The sequence below is a fragment of the Molothrus aeneus genome, chromosome 18, assembly GCF_037042795.1.
Source record: "Molothrus aeneus isolate 106 chromosome 18, BPBGC_Maene_1.0, whole genome shotgun sequence".
Taxonomy (NCBI): domain Eukaryota; kingdom Metazoa; phylum Chordata; class Aves; order Passeriformes; family Icteridae; genus Molothrus; species Molothrus aeneus.
In genome coordinates, this window is record NC_089663.1 from 8,754,714 (window position 1) to 8,776,127 (window position 21,414).

A 21,414-nucleotide genomic window follows, 5' to 3' on the forward strand; every position below is an offset into this window, starting at 1 on the left:
CAGAGTGGTCTGGGCTGGAAGGGACCCTAAAGAACACCCAGTTCCAACTCCCCAGCCCTGCCAGGATGCTGCAGGCAATCAGTATTGCAGGCAACCCTGCTGCTCCCTTCCTCCAGCACAGTGCCACTGCTGGAGCAGTGAAGGAGCCTCATTGTGCTGTGTGCAGAGGGAAGGCAGGAATTCCAGGAGGGGAAAGGTTCCCTTTGAAGCACATGGCACCAAGAGCTTCCCAGTGACCATGGCAACAGCTCAGTGGGTTCCCAGCCTGAGAACCAAGTTACTACAGCCATGCCTCAAAAACAAAAAAAGTCTGAAAGAAGGAGAGAGGGGGAGGTGGGGTTGGGGGTGTGGGGGAGAGAGGCTGAAGCAAAATTAGCCTGGCAGAAACTGAGCGGCTCCCTGGTAGGCAAATCCAGCCAATAATGCTGCTCGGGTTCACGGGGTTTCCTTTTCATTTCCAAAAGCTTTCTTCTTCCTCTGTCATTCCCCTTCTAGCCCTATTCAGGAGCTCATAAGATCAGTAAAACCCAGGCCTTTGCTTTGCCTGCATGCAGCATGGCCTCAAACAGGGCTGCACTGTGATCAAAGGTAATGGTAAAACACAGCTGCCACACACACTCCTTGCCTCAACCAAGGCCCAGTTTCCACAGGCACTCTTCACAGCAGAGACATTTTTTTAAACACTTTTATTTCCATTACATCATATAAAGAAGGACAAGCAATGACTAAGAAGGATGAGCAGTATCAAAATTAATATGAATTACAAATCAATATGAAAATTACAAAATCAATATGAAAATGGACACATTAAATTCTGTACAGCTCCTTGTGGATAAACAACTAGAATAGAACTTCTAAAAACACAGGCCAAAACCACCACCCCTAAATGAAAAAAGACCCTGACAACCAAAACCAACAATAAGAATAAAAACTCACATACAAAACTTCTTACCAGATTCATGTGCCATGCAATTTACCTCTTCAGCTTTTAACTAGTCTACATTCTGCTCCACCATATTCCAAACTTTCAACAATATCACCTCTATGATGCCCCACCATGGGGGCAGGTTAAATCAAACTTAATGAGGAACAAACTATAGGTTTGCCCTCCTGGATTTCTTCCTCTTGTTCTATATGGAAAAAATTCCAATTCCTTTCCCTGTTCAAGATCAGCCCTCTCCCATTTTCCCTTCTTTTCCTTCCCCTACTCCTTTCCTTTTTTCTTTTCCTTCTCTTTTTCCTCCTCTCCCTCCCACGCTCCTTTCCTCTCCTCTCCCTCTCCCTTTCCCTTTCACATTTTCTTTTAAGTCAGCTGCCAAGTCCTAAAAATAACCAGAAGAAGACACATATACACATGCAGCAGGTTTGATATTTACCCAGGCAAAATAGTTTACAAGCCACACTGACTCCTCACATAGCAACTGTGTACCAAACTGCATGGAAACTGAACATTTCAGAGACCCAAACAATCACAACACAACTTATTCTCACTGCTAAGATAGTCAGGCTGGCTTAACTGATAGACCTGAAAGAAGCTCAGGGCTGATGATCCTGCTGCTATCTGCACTCAATATTCCAAGAATTCTGAGAAGTCCTTCTAAATCAGGACATAACTTGAGTAGAGTGAGAACTCAGCAGAAGGGTTGCTAGCAAAAGATGGAGAGGAGAAACTACAGCAGAGAGCATGAAATAGGAAAGAAATATTTCAGGAAGAGGAGAACAAGTAGAGAAAATCCAGAACAATGAAATGCAGTGCAGTATTGACTAGAACCTTGGCCAGACTTTTTTTCACCTGTTGAAATTGCTACACATAAACTGACACATTTGGAACTCCCTGCCCTAATTCTCTGGACACACCCTATGTCATATCACCATCATTATTCATCAAAGCAGATGCTACAGAGCTCCTGAAGCAAAGCCAGAGTCTGTTGCTCAGCAGGCCAAGCTTTAGGAAGCAAACATCAGCAAATACTGAGCTGAACTTATTCTGGAGATGGGTGTGGCTTTGGGGACATGGAGAGTATAGAGGACATGGTGGGATTTGGGCACAAAGCAGTGGGCCAGGTATAGAATTTTATCTTTTTTTTTTGGTGCAGGGTAGCTCTGCTTCAACTTTCTTTATCCATTTTTTACGTCTATTTCATCACTTAATTTTCAAGAGCCTGACAGATGGGACTGACCAGACTCCTTCCTGAAATGGCTTGCCTCAAAATTAAACTTACTCCTGGAGTTTGCTTATGGAGTATGCATCTTTCAGGACTAAATCTTTAATTCCCATCCTTACAAGATCTCATCCTCAGATTATCTTTCTAAGAACAAAGAAGCAACACTTAGAATTTTTGTGAAACAAAAACAGTTTTCCAAGTTAGAAAAAAAGACCTGTATTATGCTGAAATTCAATAGAAAGGGAAGCCACTTCTTAAAGACATGTGTTTCTCCATATACCCCAAGTTAAACCTGCAGCAACTTTTAGACAATTAGATGGCTTCCCATTTCCTTGGAAAGGTGAAGATTTTAGAAGTTTTGTTTATAAATTTACAGAATCAAGTTTTACATTAAAAAATGTCAACCTGCAGTTTTATTTGCTGCTTGATCCACTGCTAACCTCAAGTCACCAACACAATCCTACCAAATTTAGGCAGCTGGATTTTAGGATGAATTCCTGTTATGCAGTACTTTTCAACTACTCAGTTACTGATAGAACTTGTGGCCTATGCTCTTTCACACACTTTCAAACCCTCTAGACTTCAATGCCAACATATAATAACCTCAATACTCAAAAATTCTAAGGCATGAACAAAAGAAGGTCACCTTTCTTTTTTTAACATATCTGGGAGCAGTAATGGCATATTAGTGACTTCACCCCATAAAACAAAGAGAAAAGCTTTGCATTTTATTTAAGATTTCAGAGGCCCCAATCCATGGTGAGATTCCAGGATGATGAAATTTTTTATTTTTTTGACCAGTACAATAAAATTCACTTGTTATTAGAGGTATCTATCCTGATATTAAAGTGACTAAATCTTTCTAGGGTTGAAAGTTTCTCTTTCCCCAAAAAGAGAAAATTGATGTATGTATTCTTAGAAAATTGTGCCTAAGGAAAACCAGGAAGATGCTTTCATTTTGACTGCTTTGACCAAGTAAGAATCACAGTTGCAGTTCACCCTTTCTACTCCGAAACTGCTTCTGCTAAAAAGCCATTTTTGCTTTCATCTTTCTTAGGTTCCTACAGAACTCAAAGAGGGAATGCTCAGCTCCCCATCACCATCTCTATCAACTGAGTTAGGACAGCATATTTCCCTGAAGTACCTGGAGAGAAAACAAGCAAAACAGGAATATTCTGTGGAGTAAGGGGAATTTTCCCTGGGTTTATTTCTTGCTGATTTTTCTCAGAAAGGAACTAATCCTTCCAAGAAACATTTAGGTGCAGTCCCCAACTATCCCCTTACCTTTCCTAAGACAGTGAGGCATGGCTTAGGCTCCAACTCTGGCTGTTCCAATTTCACCACTCCTACCCAGCCATATTCATACAGGTCTTCCTCATCATTGCTATTACACAGTCCAAGTGGATGCATCTGAAACAGAATCAAAAAGAAACTTTTAGCCAATCATTAGAATTCAAAACCATACATACATAAAAAATAATAATAATAACAAATAATAGATTAAAGTATATTTGTTTTAAGTTAAGATACACCAGAAAAACTGAAAGGTAAGGCTGCATATATGAAGAATTCAGAACGTTTCTGAAGCATGCCAAAAATACAAAATAGTACAAAATCTTTGCAAATTTATGTAAGCTGTCATCTTGCTTATTAAAAATCATCTAAGGCTAACAATTAAATGTGATTTTAAGTCCTTTGCTCAGATATAAAATTCTTAACTACAAAGCCCTCCTTGGTATTGCAAGCCACCTTTCCTTGCAAACCGACAGAAATAATACGAACTGCTTGGCAGAGTCCCTTATAAAAGCTTTACACATCATTAAGATCCAGACCCCATGTTTCAGAGCCATTATCACCTTTTTTTTTTTAAATAATTGCACAGTATTAACAGGCTGTCATCCTTTGAAACAAGCCTGTCATGTAAGCCAAAGTAAGATACAAGAAACTTCCTAACCATTGTGAAGCATTCTCTATTGTTTTCTGAACCCAAATGATGTGGGGGGTAGGGCTATCATGAAGTGAGAAACTTCAGTCTCCTTTCAGACATTTGTGTTTCTTACTCTAGGCAACAATATGCCTTTGTTTTAATTTCAAATATTTAATCTGTTCCTACTCCTTCCAACACTTGGTGTAGTTACTCTAATTACAGTAGTTACTCTAATTTTATTATGGCAAGGAGCTTCCTACACCTCGTTTGTCTTCTCCAAATTGCTGCCCTTCCTTAGGATAATATCTTTGTGTATAAACTAGAGTGTCACACATCTCACTTCTTATACTCTCTACTGTCTTCTCCTTGTTCTCTTTTTCCTTGGATGTTTCACAGACCCTTGCCTGTTTCCCAGGCTTTAACATATATTTAGAGGTCTTTGCAAAAAAAAAGTCTGTACTTCATCCAATTTAGTGTCTTTCCTTAAATCTTAACTTTATCAAACTAGCTGAAGAAAACCAGGAACTGATACCAACACTATGACAACTCTGCTTTCTGGTAGCTGATTATAATAGGAGGAGATTATACTGCTCAATAATTTACATATATATACCCCTCACTAATCCATGCAAAGTAGCACCATGTAATGGCCCCTAATCCTACCATCACTTCTGCATCACCAGCTTGTCGTTTTGTCCTTTTCTCCTTTTCTCCCATGTCTTGTACCCTGACTTCCATTTTGCAAGTGATACAATACATGGAGTGCTATTTATATTATCTTGTGGGGCCCTAACTTTCTGAATAACTTGGGTGATTACTGTAAAATATGGGAAACATGACAGTGAACTGACACAATACAGGGATTTTCCTACCACTTGTTATTTTTCAAGATTCATCACCAAAACATTCCAAGAAAAAAAAAAAACCAAGCCACACTCTACTAGGTAGGCTCTTAATTTAACCTTTCTCCTTTTCTTTTTTTTCTAAATGAGTTACTACCACACACTGCTGAGCTGTCTACCACCTCACATGGATGAACAATTTAACTTAGAGCTAAAACCTGGGGGCAAGTACTATCACTGGAAGATGAACCACTCCATAAACTCGGTATCTGATGGATAAACTCTTCAGCACAGACATAAAAACAGAGATGGAGTCAGGCCGAGTGCTCTCTCCTAAACTGCCAGGGCAGATATACCAACATAATCAACCCCCCAAAGAGTCCATGGGATCCTTTAAGCAAACACAAAGCTTTAATCAATATCAAGCATCTAAAGAAACAGAGAACCATTTCCTTGATGTAATTCCCTTGACACAGGGTATATCAACTGAGCTTTGAAACCATAACCCATATCTAAGAACTTTCTAGTTCAAAATCATTGAAATATGCTGGGGCACTTTGCACATGCCTGAAAGGGTAAAACTGAAACCACGACTCAGGTGCTTTTATCCAAGGTTACAAAATCTGTATACATTGCTGAGGGTCTAAAATAACTTTATAAAGAGCTGCAGCAATTTTATGTGGGTTAGTGTTACAGGGCAGACAAACATTAAACCAATAGATGAAGAATACTTTGCTCTGTAACTCTATCACCTAAAAAGTCCTGATGATTAAAAGAGAACTTTCACCCTTTTGCCCTTTTTTATGTCTGCCAGGATTAGGCATTATAGTATTACAAAATGCTGTATGAACAGCTCAGGATCTTTCTACACACAGTCTCATATATAGAAAAGCTTTGGTCTTTTTTTCCCCAACCACAGAATAAATAACAGTTCTACCCACTTTAGTCCAGAGAAAAAGGACTAAAGAAGGTAGAAGGCCAAAAGAACAGAAAATTTTTTCCACTGCCACTCTCCACTGGAATATTGTTATTCTGTACCAGCTTCCAAGTGTGAATGACCCTCTGGATCAGACTCACCAAGCACACTCGGCAGTTTTGTCCCTGGAAATCAGTATAAACCTGAAAGAGCTTCCTCTCTTCCTTTTACAAAAATGTATTAAAGACTCAGAAAAACCCCAGAATCAGCACCAAGGCCAATAAGACATGGCCTTCAATGACAGAAAACTTTCTGTCCAGAAAAGCACTCCAGCACTACAAGCCACAAGCAGTTGGTAGATTCTGCTTGGATACCACAAGCTTACACTGTAGTGATCTCTGTAGATCATGACAGATAAAATGTACTGTAATTTTCCAAACCAGAGATATCAACTAGAAGTGCAACGAGAGCATTTGAATTTAAGAATTCAAGCCTGAAACACTGGAGTTACTTCTGATTAGGTGCCCACATGGAATGAAACACCATTCACTGGGGCTGATGGTGACAGGACTCATCCAGTGCATGTGTATGCCATGTTCTCATGGTTTCCTGTCACAACACAAGTGAATTAATCACTGAATCAAAGAACACAAAAAAGTAAGGCTAAAGGAAAATATTTATCATGCCCAGGAAGGATCCAGGGTGTTTCTCCATCACAGACATCTTTGACTTTAAACACACTAAACAAAAGAGATGATGGACAACCTACAATGGCAACAATAAAACTAATTATTTTCTGTGAGGTGGAAAATTATCAGTAGTTTCAAAATGTCACAGTAAAAAGCAAATTCAAAACACTACAGTGCACCAGCCTCTAAAAAGGAGCAGGACTATTCAGTCTTTTTGTGAAGACTTAAACTCTTTATTGCTGTACAGCCTGAAACAACAGACACTCCATATAGCTTTCCCACCGGGAATGCAGTTGGCATGGATTCATCTCTGTCCACATGAATTCACATTCTTTCACTAGACAGGCTTTTGAAATAAAATTTATGAGGTTTTGCAGTGCTCAAAAGAAAACATAAAAAACTAGTCAACCTGAATAGGAACTCTATCAGCAGGGAAAGCTTTCTCCTAAACCAGGTGTAGCCTCTGGTAGCTGAAAGGAAGAGATTGCTTTCCTGGCTTAGCCCAGGTGTATGGAAGCAGAGCCTGATAACTCAGTTCAGACTTCAGACACTTTTGGTTACCCAGCCCCTCAGTGTCCTGCCACCACTCCCAAGCTCTAGGTCTTGTTTCCTTCCTCCAATTCCCTTTTCCCAGGGAAGCTTCATCTAAAGGAAGGATCCAAAATCTGAAGTGTATTGAGGCCCAAGTGAAATTAAGGCAACCAAACAATGTGTTTTACAGGAAGCAGAAAAGCCATTAGTACACCCCTGCTGGGAGTTCTGTAGTAAGCATCTCCCCTGTCAAACCAGATTTATTAAACACAAAAATTGGACTGAATGTAGATGCTTTATCCAAAATGCAGTAAGTCACCAAACAGACTTTGAACAAATAACAACTTCATTCACCAAAAAGTACTTAAGGATGCAGAGTGTCTGATTCAGAGACAATCCAGTATTTTGGTCCTAGACTCTCCAGAAGCTGGATGAAATAGACATAGGGAACAAGGGGCACACTCACAAATACAGAAATATTCCTTGGAGATGCAGAGAATTAGGCAACCATTAGGAGCTCAAACTGGCAAGGGATGTGAAGACAAACAAGTATATTAACAGCAAGAAGAATTGCAAACAATAAATGTCTGCTATTGAATGGGGTTGGCACAAAGCAGTAACAAAGCAAGCAACCAACAGCTGTAAGGAGGATGGAGTTAGGAATCACCCATGCAAACCTGGCATAAGGTGTCCAAGGAATCAGAGGATGCCTCCAAATATCTAATTAGAGCTGGATGCTGTAATTGCACATCAAGCTCTATTATTTTTCACAGGTCATGGGAGACTGGGGGAAGACCCCTGATGCCAGGAAAAGAATGCCACACTCATCTGCAAAATCCAAGAAGACAGATCTGGGAAACCTCTCTCCACATACTCTTCTGTATTGACACAGCAAGCTGTTTACCAAAAACTGATTTAAGGTTCTTGACTGCAATATTCCAACCCAGCATTACTTAGACTCCACCAGAAAGAAAAGCCTCAGGCCTTAACTCCACTGTGTCATTGCTGTTTGAAAAAGGCTTCAGTAGAATGTGCCATTACACATAAGCAATCCAAAACTGTACAAATAGGGGGAGGAATTTTTCAAGAACTAAAGAACAGGGTTTCTTTTAAGAAAAGTTAGGCATTGCTATTGTTTCTGCAGCCTCATGGTAAAACATGAGGGTTTTTATGCTGGCTGCAGCTGGAACACAGCAGCCTTTCTGGAAAAGGTGAAAGCCAGAAACATTTCCCTATCCCTCTGCAGCTTTGCCATGCAGAGAAGAATGTTTATTCCCCAGCACAAGTAGAAAACTCCGTTAGAATATGGTTTCTTTTCCCTTTCAGGCATATTTTTTTCTGTTTTAAAGAAGTACATCCTGCAAAAAACCAAACTGCCACAAAATGTAACATGATAGGACCTGAGCAGTTCAGCAGGGCGCTTTTCTTGGCTATCAGTTGTGACCATGCTGTCCAAGCCAGTGGTCAGCACCAAACCCACAAGTGGCTTCCACTCAACTTTCTCTACAGCAAGAGCATCAGGCATTCCTGAAATCCTCTCACAGTCCACTTACTCCAGGAAGCATGCCAAAAGGGATGATGAGAAATCCAGCCTGTGCTGTAATTGAATGTGAAACCAGAGATACTCAGTGGACACATCCACCATGCAGGAAAGGCCGGGCAAATTCTACAATGCAGACTGGCCAGTGCTACACAAAGCCCAGCAGATCCTGTGAAAAGGAGCAGTAAGTTTTGAAGAGCAGCCAAAAGGAGGTTTTGTTAACTAGGGAACCAGATCTCAGCACTGATCTAGTTCATCAGCAAACTCAATTCACCTGTGCCATGGTCCAGCTTCAAATCCCTCAGGAGAGGAGGAGAACTGCCTGAAAGACATTCCCAGGCATCCTCCTGCTAGGACTGTCCCAGCTCAGAGACACCACAGATAGCCACAGCATGTGCACAGTAACACATGTTTACAAACATGAACTCAGCACATTTGCACCAGATTTGCTGCACAAGCAGGGATTGTACAGCCCAAGCTTTGCAGCTGAGCAATTTATTGCAACAAGGCAGCTGGACACTAATTATTCCAAACACTGTGCAAAGGAAGCTCCTTTGCACAGGGTCCATTCAAACAGAAAACTGGTGTATCCTTCCTTTAAAGCATCTCAAAAAGCAGAACTCTCATGAAAGGATGTACACACTGTAGACAATTTGAAGGAAGATTTCTTCTCTCAGAAATTTAAGTGCTTTGATTACATGGAGTTCTCCCACCATGGTATTGACAGACCAAAGGAGAACAAAGCCATATTTACACTTGTGGCTTCCCCCTCCTCCTTTAAATTGGTGGAAAGATGCTGGCAAAAAGTGAAGGCATAATGTCACTCAGGATGGGAGAAATTAGAGAGAAAATCTGGAATACAATGATACCTTCATAAATTACTTTCAGCAGAAGAAGGCCAGTAGTTACATGATAAAACAAAAGAATTTCTGTTTCTATAACAAACAAGACAGACCCCCAAAACACACTAATTACCAAAACTTTAGACATAATCATAACTGGCTGGGAAAAGCAGGATAATCTTACATCTCATGAAAAACTGCATTTGTCCCATAGCACTCAAGCAGGGACTAGTAACTGAAAATATTAGGTCACTGCCATAAAATCTCCTTGGCTTCAGTTAAAGGCCTGATAAGGAGTTACCAATACTTTGCAACTAAGTTTTCTAGCAGAAAATGGAGTAGGAAGTATGAAGACACTCTGACAAAGACTGTACAACATAATGGGATTTGTTCAACCTTAGGGAGTGTTTGGGGCCCAGAAAGAATGAATACAACTATTCAACAACAACAAGACCCAAACAAACAGCAACAAAACCAAACCAAACACTAAACCCCAAACAAACAAGCTCCCAAACCCAGCTGACAGAAGCTGTTCATATAAGGAACCCTAAAAGAAACTTCCCTTTGCATTCCCTTGCCAAAAGCACATGAGATGCACACTTAGGAAATTTGGCTGGGATGAAAATTCCAAGACTTTTAGGAGGGAATCAGAAGACAACACACACACGTGCACACACCAGAGAAGGTAGTATTTCATTTTACAAAAGCACACAGCTCTGAAAAGTCTCAAAACTATTTATTTGCCAATTGAATTTTAGCAAGGAAGTTTAACAGATTGACAGATCTGATGCTGACCCAAAATTTCACAGTACTGTGAGACTCCAGACCAGCAGTGACTGTTCTTTGTAGGTGTTCTTTGTACTGATTTGAGACATCCAAACTCACTGCAGTTCATTTTTCTGACACCTGAACTGGTCTAGATCCTGGCTTTCCAGGCAGTCCTTGATGTAGTAAGAGGTGACCTCTGACAAGAGAAGATCTTATTTTGTGTATTTTGCAATGAGCTACTAACAAGCAGAGCTGGTTTGCTTGCATTCAGGTTTGTGGGGAACTTTGTTAGACAGAGAAGGGTAGGGAAGGAGAGAAAGAGGAGTTAAAAATAACACAAATTATTTCTGTGGCATCATTTGGGTTAGAAAGTGAAGATCCAATTACACAGCAGTATAAGGATATACTAATTACATCTGCAGATCACAGATACCCCCCACACCCTGTTCTTCTAATTTTGGGTGGAATGCTGCACTGAAGCATTCCAGCTGCATACACAGGTACATCCAGATTATTTTCTGCATGTTGTCTGTAAAATACCCTCAAACATATTACTCCTGCCTTTATTCATCAATATTCCACATCAATGTCAACTACCATTCTTCTCTCCTTGCCATAATTCAATTATTAATTTTTTCTATTATTAACTTCGAAGATTAATTTCATCACTGAGAAAATTTGAAAAAGGAGATGGTAGAATTTGTAAAAGTGTGTAAAAACCACTGTTACTTGCAATGTTCTGTCCTAAATAACCTCACCTGTTCACCTTTCACCATAGTGAAAATTGGATGTGTTTGATCCCCTATAATACCATTCTTCTTCCCCTACAGCTACTGCCCCTATAAGACCCTCATGAAGGATATTCTCAATATTTAGCAAAGTCTCATTGTTTGGATTTCCAGAAGTAGTGTCCATGCAAAATGTGAGCCAGGCACAGAGCTCTAGAGCATCCCTTGCCATCTCACACCACGGCCTTCATTACCAAGGTGATTATATTGTCCTGTCCCCAAGAGGAAGCATTCACTGGGGCAAGAGGGAGGGAAGAGGGACAGAAAACATGCACACAGAGAAAGGCTGCCCTATAACTAAGAACAATATTGTACTTAAAAAGAGGGATGGGGGAAGGGAACTAATGTGAGTAGATTGTTACAAAAGAACATAAAGTCCTTACCACGACACTAATCAAACTTCTTTTGTCCTACATACACATGCCAAGCAGGAACTCTGTATTTCTGCCAGAAACCATTTTCCATATGCATGACAATATTTTATCTACACAGAGAGGTAAAAGCCACAGAGAGGGGAAAAAAAAAAAAAGGTGAGAACGCAGAAAGAAATGAGGCTTAAAATGCACAACACTCCATTCCATCCCCCTTCCCCTCACGCCAACCTCTCATCTATAATCCAACACAAGAGAGACAACAGGCAAACAGCAAGAGGTCATCTTCAAAGGGCTGGTTGCCAAGGGAGGCCAGTGGAAAGAGCGAAGGCATGTCCTCATCAAAGTCCAGCAGCTGTGGGAGAGCCACAGAGGTGCAGCTTCCCCTGGGGCTGCAGGGAAATTCAGAGATGGAGGATAAAGCTGGAGCTGGCAGTGTAAAGTGGGCAGCTTTGCACTTTGCTTCAGGGGAAGCACAAAAGAGAAGGGGTTAGGATATTTTAATCCTTCTCTCCACCCATTTTTGCACTCCAGACACTTGAACTGCTGTTTAAACTCATCAAGATGTATAGTGTAAAATATGCTGCACTAGGCACGAGGCAGCAGGAAGGATCAGCTTTCTACTCAGTTCAAAATTAAAATTTTGTCTCAGTGACTATGCTTAGAAGAGGGATGGAAAAGGTACAGCAGATAATGCACAGCCAGCTGTAGTTTCCTTACTGCTCACAGAAAACATAAATACCTCTTCAGAGTTGGAGCCTGGGAGGCAGTCACACAATAAACACTGCCTGCAAACACTACCCAACAAAATCTGTGTTATTTTTCTAAGAGAAACTGTGGAATAACAAATAACAGACTCCTAGCTACCTGAAATATTTGCATAAAAATTAGAAGCCAACATAAGAGCAATCCCAGACTCTGCTTTTCAGAATTCTCATAACTTTTTCAGGCATTTTTATTAAATATGCACATTATGTCCAAATGTAAAATTAAGCCCCTAGCCCTCAAATACAGGAAAAGCAGCTGCAAATGCAAGCAGTGAAATCTAACAGATGAAGTAAAATCGGAATGCAAAGAGGAATCAAAATTGCTCTATTATTAACAAAAAAATTAAAAATTCGAGAAATAATTAAAATTTTAACATTGTAGTTCTGTTTTAGAAAACTCATTTTTCCCTGATAGAACCAGTACTTTGTTCTAATTTTCTCTTAAGTGTCTTAATTAGCTGACAGAGCTTAAAAATACAGTTGTTGAATTATCAAGTAACGGTAGGATAGAAATAATTTCATTATATTTACCTCCCACGTCATGCCCAGTATCTTCCCCAAAACAGACAAAGAAGGGAAGCAGCTGGCATCTGCTAAGGATGAACAGACACAATTCTTGAGCGTGTGTTTTGGAGCATGAAGTTTCAGTTGCTGTCAGCACAGTGGCAGCCTGAGTGCTAATTCAAATGGCACCAAAGCTACATGGCTTGAACAAATCCTCTGGGTTGCAGTACAAAAAAAAGCTGACAGCAAAAAAGGTTTTAATATTTAGAAAATTCTTGATCTCTACCCTTGACTGCAATCAGTATGGAAGTACCATTAGGGAAGGAAAATACAGATACAGTCGGCTTTAGTCAGCATGAAAAGTAAGTTTTCTCAAGGCTGAAATGTAATAGTTCACAGCCTAAAGATCAACTCTGTTTCTCAGTTTAGTGTGAGAAAAACTGGAACTGATTTTTGAGTATTTACATACACACTCTTTCAAGATTCTATGAACCTCACAATCTCTGGCCAATAGAAAAGTCCCTGCAGCCTGTGCTGCACAAGATGCTCTTTGAAGTTTTTGAATATGACGAAAATTGAACAGCCTAACCTAGAACACTGATTCTGTGTCTTTCAGAGTGATGTGATGGAGACAAACAAACCCCCATGTCAGAGATGTGCTCCCAGCTCAGTGGTGGAATAAGGATTTCCCAGTTCCCGGAGCCTGCAGCACACCCTGAGGCACAGGCCCAGCAGAGGTGGGATTCCAGCAGTGCCTGCTCTCACTGCCCAGACCAGACTTTCCAGAACCCACTCTTCTTCTCCACACTCTCCCTCTCACACTGCATTATTTCTAAGGAATTGTATTTATTCCTCTGTCTTGATATGAAAGTACCTGTGCTGCATGCTCTGTTCAGTCTTTCCTCATTCCTCTGCCATAAAACCGGTTCTGACCCAATCTACTGCAAATCCCTTCACACATCTCTCTCAAGACATCAGAGGAAGAAAAATATTGGAATCAGCTATGGGTATTATGGGTCTTCTTTACTTCTTTGTTATGCTGCTATTAGTTAGACTATTTAGGACACCTCCCCTTATCTCTTATCTTTGCAGATTTCTGTGAAGCTTAACCTTCAAGATTTCTAAATTTATAAATAGCTGACTTGAGGATAACTATCATATTCTTGCGTTGAATTTTGTCATCAATTACAAAGCACTCTCCAGGTCTCTACATTTACGTTTAGCTTACACTGCAGCAACCAAAAGATGTTCCAAGAAAATCTTTGTGACAGTTTACAATCTGAACGTAGTGTTCATCTTAAATTGTTTCTCAAAGTTTGCCTTTTGGTCAGGTTCTTTAGCTTTCATAAGTCATTCTGGACCAACACACAAACCAGTGAAGTTTACAGAAGTTCTGTTTCCAACTCCAGCTGTCACATGCCTTCTCATATCCCTGTTTCCCCACTTTGTGCTCCAAGCTTTCCTTTCCTAAAACTTATAATTTGACCTTCCTTTCATCTGATAACCCAGATTACTTCAATGGATTGTATTCAATTTATGGCTTCTGCCCATGTGAAAACATTTTAGGGTGCTAGGTAACTCTTAGTGGAAAAGGACCCAAAAGGGAAAGCAGAGGTCTCCAAATAGGCACTGTTTGCTTCCAAAGTGTCTCCTCTTTCTCCAGCATCAAGTTCTCAAGAAATTACTTCCACAGCACCCTTCATGCTCTGCACCTGCTTTGCACATTTTCTGGCAAAATCCAAACATCACACCTTGCTTTAAAGGCACTTCTTTGTCAGCTCCAGTCAGCACAATCTCTCTGACCTGTATCCTGTGGAAATAAGGTGAAGCCCAAGTCTCTTCTGTGGCTACACAAGATGAGGCTCTAGAACAGGATGTAACAACAGAACACAATCTCCTTTACTGGAAGGTGAGATGCCCCTGCCCAGACAGGAACTGAGTATTTGAAAAGAAAGTACAAGCCAGTATGTAAATCAGGTGCCAAGAGTTATTCCTGAAAACATAATATTGGGGTTTTTCCATAAAAGAATAATACCTGCTGCACTGGGTTCTCCATTTCAGGCAAAGCAATGAGTAATGCACTGTTTCAACACTTTCCATTACAAGAATTCAGTGCACATTGCAATCTTTCATGTTAGCAGACAGAAAGCACTCAAATCTACTGGGGAAAAAACGCCCTTCTTAAAAACTACCACCTGATGGCAGCCTGTGGCTTCGCTCCTATTGTTCCAAGTGGCAACTGGCAACCATTTTGAGTAAGATTAGCTCTACCCTGAGTCACCACTGAAGAATGCTCTGTACTAGAGAGAATGACTTGAAAATAAAAAGCTATGCTTAATTCTAACGTAGCACGTTGCTGAGCTAGTCTCTGCAAACATTTCACACGCTGTGAAATTCATCCTCCCTCTTTCAGGCCTAATTGGTTTTGTTTTGCACAGGAAATAACCAACTTAAATGTAACACTGGCTCCACAACTCAGTCCAGTGCACAATTCATACAGATCAAAAGCTGACTTGATGGCCAGTTTCACTCCCTGCTCACATCCTATGCTTTGACATCTTGAACCAGAATCAGAACTATTCTGCACTCAACTAATTATCACTTCCTTTGCTCTTTTTCATTTATCAAAGGCACTTGCAGGAACTTTGCACTTGGTGCCTGGAGGATTCAATTAATGTTATTTAAAGTCAAACAAACAATAATGGAAGTTTCTGGAATTCTGGAGACCTGATGCACTCCCTTTTCATTACAAGAGGTTTATTCCTGATCTAAGAGCAAAATTCAATTCCACTTTGAATAAAAATCTGCAAAAAGTGATCTGTTTTACAGAATAGTAACCCAAAACAGGTTTTCTCAGCTTTTTCTGAGAAATAATAATGTACATACTTGTCATATTACAGCACCCTATGTATGGGTGGAAAAAAAACAGGTACCAGAAGTTTCTAATGCTAAATTTTTACCATAATTAAAATAATTTAAATCATAAACCCAATTCAGCCTTAAAATTCAGATGCTTGTGCTGCACTTCAGGATACATCAGAAGTTCTTCCTCCTTTTCCCATCTCTTTCCAGATGATTCCTCCTTCATACGGTCACTAATCTATTGCCTCAATTCTCCTCTCTTCCTGACCAGCCCTTGACTACTTCACTCCCACCCCATGCTGCCCCCCTTTTTCTCATCCAACTCCTCCAGCCCTGGCATACAACCCATGCAAATAAATCCAGTCAAGCCCATTGGCTTGGGTGTAGTGCTGTGTATCTCCTGCTGGCACACCTCAACACTGAGGTATGCCTCACTGATTGGGAAATTAATGCTGTAAATGCACTCCAAAAAGACAGCAGTGAGGGCTGAATGAGTGCTGGCTGCAGGACATTCCCCTCACATGTCAGGAAGTTTGGACAGTGCAGGGAATGAGGTAAGATACTATGAGAAAAGAAAATACAGTGTTGTGGTTAAAGCAGCTGAATGCTTCCCAACAGATGGAATTGCTTCCTCTGCCACAGGATTCCTGTGCAATGTTGGGCAAGTCAAAAGCAGCCATGCAGGGTGTGACCAAAAATCCAACCAGCATAGTAACCTATCCCCAGCAGTTGCTAACTGCAGAAATTCAGAGAATATGAAAGGCACAAAAAATACAGAATGATTATGCTTTTACACAGCCTCTTAATTATGGCTATACATGATTAAGATCTCCAGAACTGATATTTCACCCAAAATACTGTGTTTAAGTAAGCAGTGCATCTATGTTCCATGTTTTTACCTAATTCCTTTGGAATGACACACATACTTATGGCTTTTACACCATCCTACAGCAAGAAACACAACCTACCATTTTTAAAATGTACTTTCTTTTACTTTACTGTTTTGTGAATTTCACTGAGAATGCTCTGATAATCGTATTGCAAGGAACAACCAAAAATTGTTCCTTAATCACTGTCTTGGCATCAGACTCTACTCAAAGTCTCTTGTCAACAGCCTCTTTTCCAAACTGGTAAAATTCAGGTCTCTTCCAATGAATGTCACACTTACAGGACTCAGAGGATCCATAGCTTGTGATCTATCTGCTCCATTATCTACTCTCCCCTTCCACTTTTACAATACACTGCACTTTTATATGCAGCATTCCAGTTCTTGGAGCCCAATGGTGCTCACCAAGTCTTCTGCTTTGCTCTCTCATAATTTGCTCTCTTACCTTTCCTACTAATTGCAACCTCCCATGAAATTTTTAGTGTAAGGATAAGGTTTTCAGAATACACTCTATTCTTAAGAAGGAAAAGTAATCCTAGCCACAATTTTGAGAAGCTTTTTATGATGCTCCTTTGTTCTTCCTGGTGCATGCCTCCAGCTTGTATTACAATTAAACCAAGATCAGCACTGATAACCTGCTGTACACACAGCTGTGACTTGGGAGAATCCCTTTAACCAAGGTCCGGTCCATAAAAGGCACATTCAACCAGATATAAACAATGGGAAAGCAGAAAATGTGACAGACACAAAAATAAAAACAATGTCAATGGAATCTCTGCTGAATCATGAAAAAAATCAGGAAAGGGTAGGCACTGTGAAAAGAACAACCACACTCACAAGCACCTCTTTGCCCTCCACTGCTGGGGAGCCTCTAATTTTGTCTGTAGTATTTCAATAACACTGAATTGTTGCTCATTTTTAAAAATAAATGTAAGAGTCCATTCCATCAGGCATTTTGAGAATAGTTTATCTATCTATAGAAAGCTAATATATATCACAATTACCAAAGGCCACATGAGAAGAACATCTGTGCTGGAAAAGCCATGGTTAGGATGCTTCACTGACTGTCACACAACATGCAGCCTCTTTCAGGTAGCTAACAGTACAGCAAAGTATTTACCACCAGTCTTGAAACAGTCATTCTAGCTCAAGAAATCACAATCCCCCCAAAAAATACAGCCATTCAAGTAATCTTCTCTTTGTATGACGAGTCCACAGACAGAATTACTGTATTTATACCTGTAATACTGTTGTTCTCTAGAAAAAGTTAGCACATTTCTTCTTAGATTAATAACCTTTCCTAGTTTCTTACACAAAAGAAAATCTGAATGAACAAATCAGACGTTGTAGCTGACAGTGCTACAGCTCTGTTCCTCTATATACTCCCTCAGGCTGGAGTCTGAGTAAAACCTGTTCATGATCAAACTCATCTGCTCACTATCATCATCAGCTTCCTGTTCATTCATCAGTATATGAATGGTTACAATAGGGCTATCAAGACAAAAGATGGCTTCAGAGGGAATGTCTAACAGAGGAAGAAGTTACATCAGCCTGACGCTCCTTTGTTCACAAAGCTCTGACCATTAATAGCAGCTAAAGACAAGGCAGCTGCTGCACAGAATTAGGAAGAGACAGAAAGAACAATTACTTCCTGGCAACGTTCTTTTCCCCTGCAGCTCAAAAAAAAAAAAAAATTCACACTGAACAGTAAGAGAATGAGAAAAATTCTGGAGATTTAGTTGTCTTCCCTCCAATTCTGTTAGTGAGCAATTTAAGTTGGTACCTGTCAGACATGCCAATAAAACTCCTGTTCTACACCTCATGCACAACATGCACTCCACTGCTCTTCAAAAATAAAGCACAATGTCACAGTGTCCAGCAACCCCCAAAACCAAAACAGATCTTCCCCGTGTGCTCTCAAATTTAGACAACAAATGAAGTAATGGACTGGAAAAAATATGAAAGAAAAACCCATTAAGGGCTCTCCTGTAGAACTTGATCCTTATGGGAAGACCTGAGCCATAAGCTGGCAGAGCCTGGAAGCATGTACTGCAGAATTCTCACCATATGCTTGCTCTAATCTTGCATTCCTTCACAAATATCTGCTACTGGTTTCTGCCAGAGTCACTGGAGCAGAGGAGCTTTTTTGGTTAACTCAGCATGGCAGTTGTGTTAATTCACTTGGCTGCGTGAATCCAAAGGCCACAGATAACTGCTGGCAGAAGTGGCTGCACAAACTCAGTAGAGCATACAGGAAATCAGCTAAAACCCTCCATTTTTTTCATTCTGTTGCTCACTAGAAGCAAAGAAGAGGGATGCCATACTGATGGCAGAACCCATCAATTTACCCTGTTCTATGGGCAGAGAAACCTCTGCTTTATTAACTGTCCTCTACAGACTGGAACAGTCTGTCCTTCACATATCTGGATGGGATTTCCAAAAAAGAACATATTTTAAAGCAGAAAGTCATGGTAACTGCTAGGATTCCCATCCCAGAATTTTTCTCTAGCCTCTGTGTATGGTGAGGGGAAAGTGCCTGCAGCACTAACACAAGTACATGTCAGAGCCCATCTCAAAGCTCTGTAAGATGTGCAAATTTCCTGCTGCCTGAAGGTTTGCTAAGTAAAAACCAAAATCAGAGTATTTTAAGTGTATTGAAGCAATTTCTATTAGTGTCAAGTATCAAATCACACACATCTGTAGAAGCAGCATTGCAGAGGAGACATGCAGGAGGCTGAAGAGAAATAGTTTTGATGCTGACCAGCAAAATTTAGAAATTTCCACATGAGGCAACACAAGAATGCCAGTATCATCCCACATATTCCACAACAAAGAGGATGAATCCCTTTTTCAGCAGGGACCTTACTACTTGCCTTGTTAAGGTAATAAACTGATTCAGCAGACTATAAATGTAGCTTTGACCCAAGAAGAAAGCATTAAAGTTAATATAGGGAGTCACCTTTCCCTCATGATAGATTTTCAAACTTCAGAGAACCACAATTTTGTGTACTACTCTGAACTGCACTGCAAATGGTCTCAGACCTACAGGGGAAGGAAAGCTGTAGATTTTGTCAGCAGAAACAACCACTTTGATCTCTGGCATCCTGGAAAACATTTTGGGACTGAGATAATCCCATTAAGTCTTTCTTCTAAAACAATCAATAAGTGAAACAATGCAAAATGGTGAAGCTGAGTTTAAGTTTTGGAGTTAAGAGCTTCCCAAAGACTTACAGAGGGACAGGCTCTCCCTCCCATGGACCTCCAGTCTATACCAAGAGAAGCATGCAGGCTTTGCTCACCATCTCAGCAGAAGAGCTTGTCCTGCCTGAGCTCCAGAACATATGTAAAATCAATGCAATTATATTAATTGATATACATTGCTTTTCAGGTAGTAGTCACTCATTCAGGCTTTGAGTCATGTCTTCATGTAACTTTAGGGTATCAGACTGTGCTAGCTCAGGTTATTTGCCATACAACATACAGGCACACTTTTGGGTGGAAAAGCTGGACTACCATGCTCTAGGTCATAATTTCACAAGGTTCCCTTTGAATCATAAAGGTGAGACTTTTATAAGCAAAATGAAGGTTCAGAAACACTTCTGCAGCTGTGGCATATAAAGTGAGGTCTGTAACAGAGAAGGCTGAAAACTCCCTCCACCCCTGCACATCTGTTCCAGAAAAGTCCCACCTCTTCTTCCCCCTTTCCACAGATAAAGGGGGAGAACAACTGTTTCTTTCCAATTCACAGCTTGTGCCTGAACAAGCCTGTGCTTCTTGACAAAGGATCTGGTTTATCACTTCCCCTCCAATTCCACCTTGTCTGTGCTTAACTTCTTTTCATACAAATCCCAGAAATTTTTAACTGGCATTCTCAAAGAAAACAAAATAAGCTTCCATTTTAATAAGGACTGCAGCCTGAAAACAAGCATTCCTTCTTTTGCCATTTTCCTACTTCACTCCACATGGACGCCACAAGTGAGACAATACCACATGCAGGAGTTGTGCAAAGTAAAGTAAGAAAAACTGCAACTTTGCAGACACTTCAAAATGTTTGAGCTCCACGCTGTTCACGAAAATCTTCTATATAGTGAGGTATCCCTGCTCTATCTCTGTGGCACATGCTTCACCTCTCTAAACAAACAAGGACTGTCTTTGTGCCTTTGTTTAAATTAAGGAAAAAAAAAAAAACCAACCTGTCTCACAGGCTGTGATTACATCAGCAAGAGCATTCTCCTTTTCTCTATCAATCCTCCCTTACTCAGGCTTTGAAGAGCCTCTGTGTGCTGCTGCCACTTCCTTTGATCTTTCTATTTTATGCCCCAGGGCCAGCCCTGATAATATCTGCTTTGCCTGCACAGTTTTGGAAAAGGCAGCAGCACCCATTCCTGTCCAAGAGCAGCTTTGTGAACACTCTGAAGAGGCATGTGTGCCCTGTGATCCCGGAGCAGCAGACACACAGCACACACAGCACTGCACCAACATGTGGGCAGCCTGCCTGTGCCCTCCTGCCAGCGCCTGCAGCTCCCTCTCTTAAAGAATAGATGACCCTGACAACTTAGGGTTAGTCTTTCAGCCAGGCAAAGCAACTGCAGAAACCCTAGAGGAAAATGCTGCCTGTTTTAGCAATTGAATTCTTGACACTTTTTTTTGTTCAAAGATAAAAAAAAAAAAAAAGGCAGAGGTAGAAAGCTAAAGACTGAGTGGCAGAGCAGCAGGGAAAGAAACACAGAGATCCTACCAAGAGCCAAGTGTCTGATTCTGAAATGAGTAAAGATGAAAGGACACTATCATTATTATTATAAATAACTCTAACTTGAAATTTGGAGATCTGACCTGCAGCACTACCATCACAGTCTCTCTTCAACAGATATAGCCAGGTATTTAAATGTTGCCCCTCATTAGCTGTTGGGGAAATTGCTTTTGATTGTCCCTTTAATGGCATTGCTAGAAGGAAATTTGTTTTCTTCAGTTTCGCATAATGGCAGCTCCCAAAAAAATGCACGACAAGAGATTATT

At 40.5% G+C, this 21,414-nt stretch overlaps 1 protein-coding gene across 2 annotated transcripts in view; it reads right to left on the reverse strand.

The window, feature by feature from the left end:
* The window catches only part of ZNRF3 (zinc and ring finger 3), a 66,328-nt gene that overhangs the window by 27,269 nt on the left and 17,645 nt on the right, over positions 1-21,414 (reverse strand). The window contains exons 1-2 of one of the 2 annotated variants that reach the window (XM_066562575.1): positions 11,392-11,480; positions 3,450-3,575 (exon numbers count right to left, since the gene is read on the reverse strand). In XM_066562575.1, the coding sequence (XP_066418672.1) occupies positions 3,450-3,575 (126 nt within the window). In that variant the 5' untranslated portion in view covers positions 11,392-11,480. Of the gene's footprint in view, positions 1-3,449; positions 3,576-11,391; positions 11,481-21,414 lie in introns of those variants that run through there. The other variant, XM_066562574.1, reaches the window with a different exon arrangement.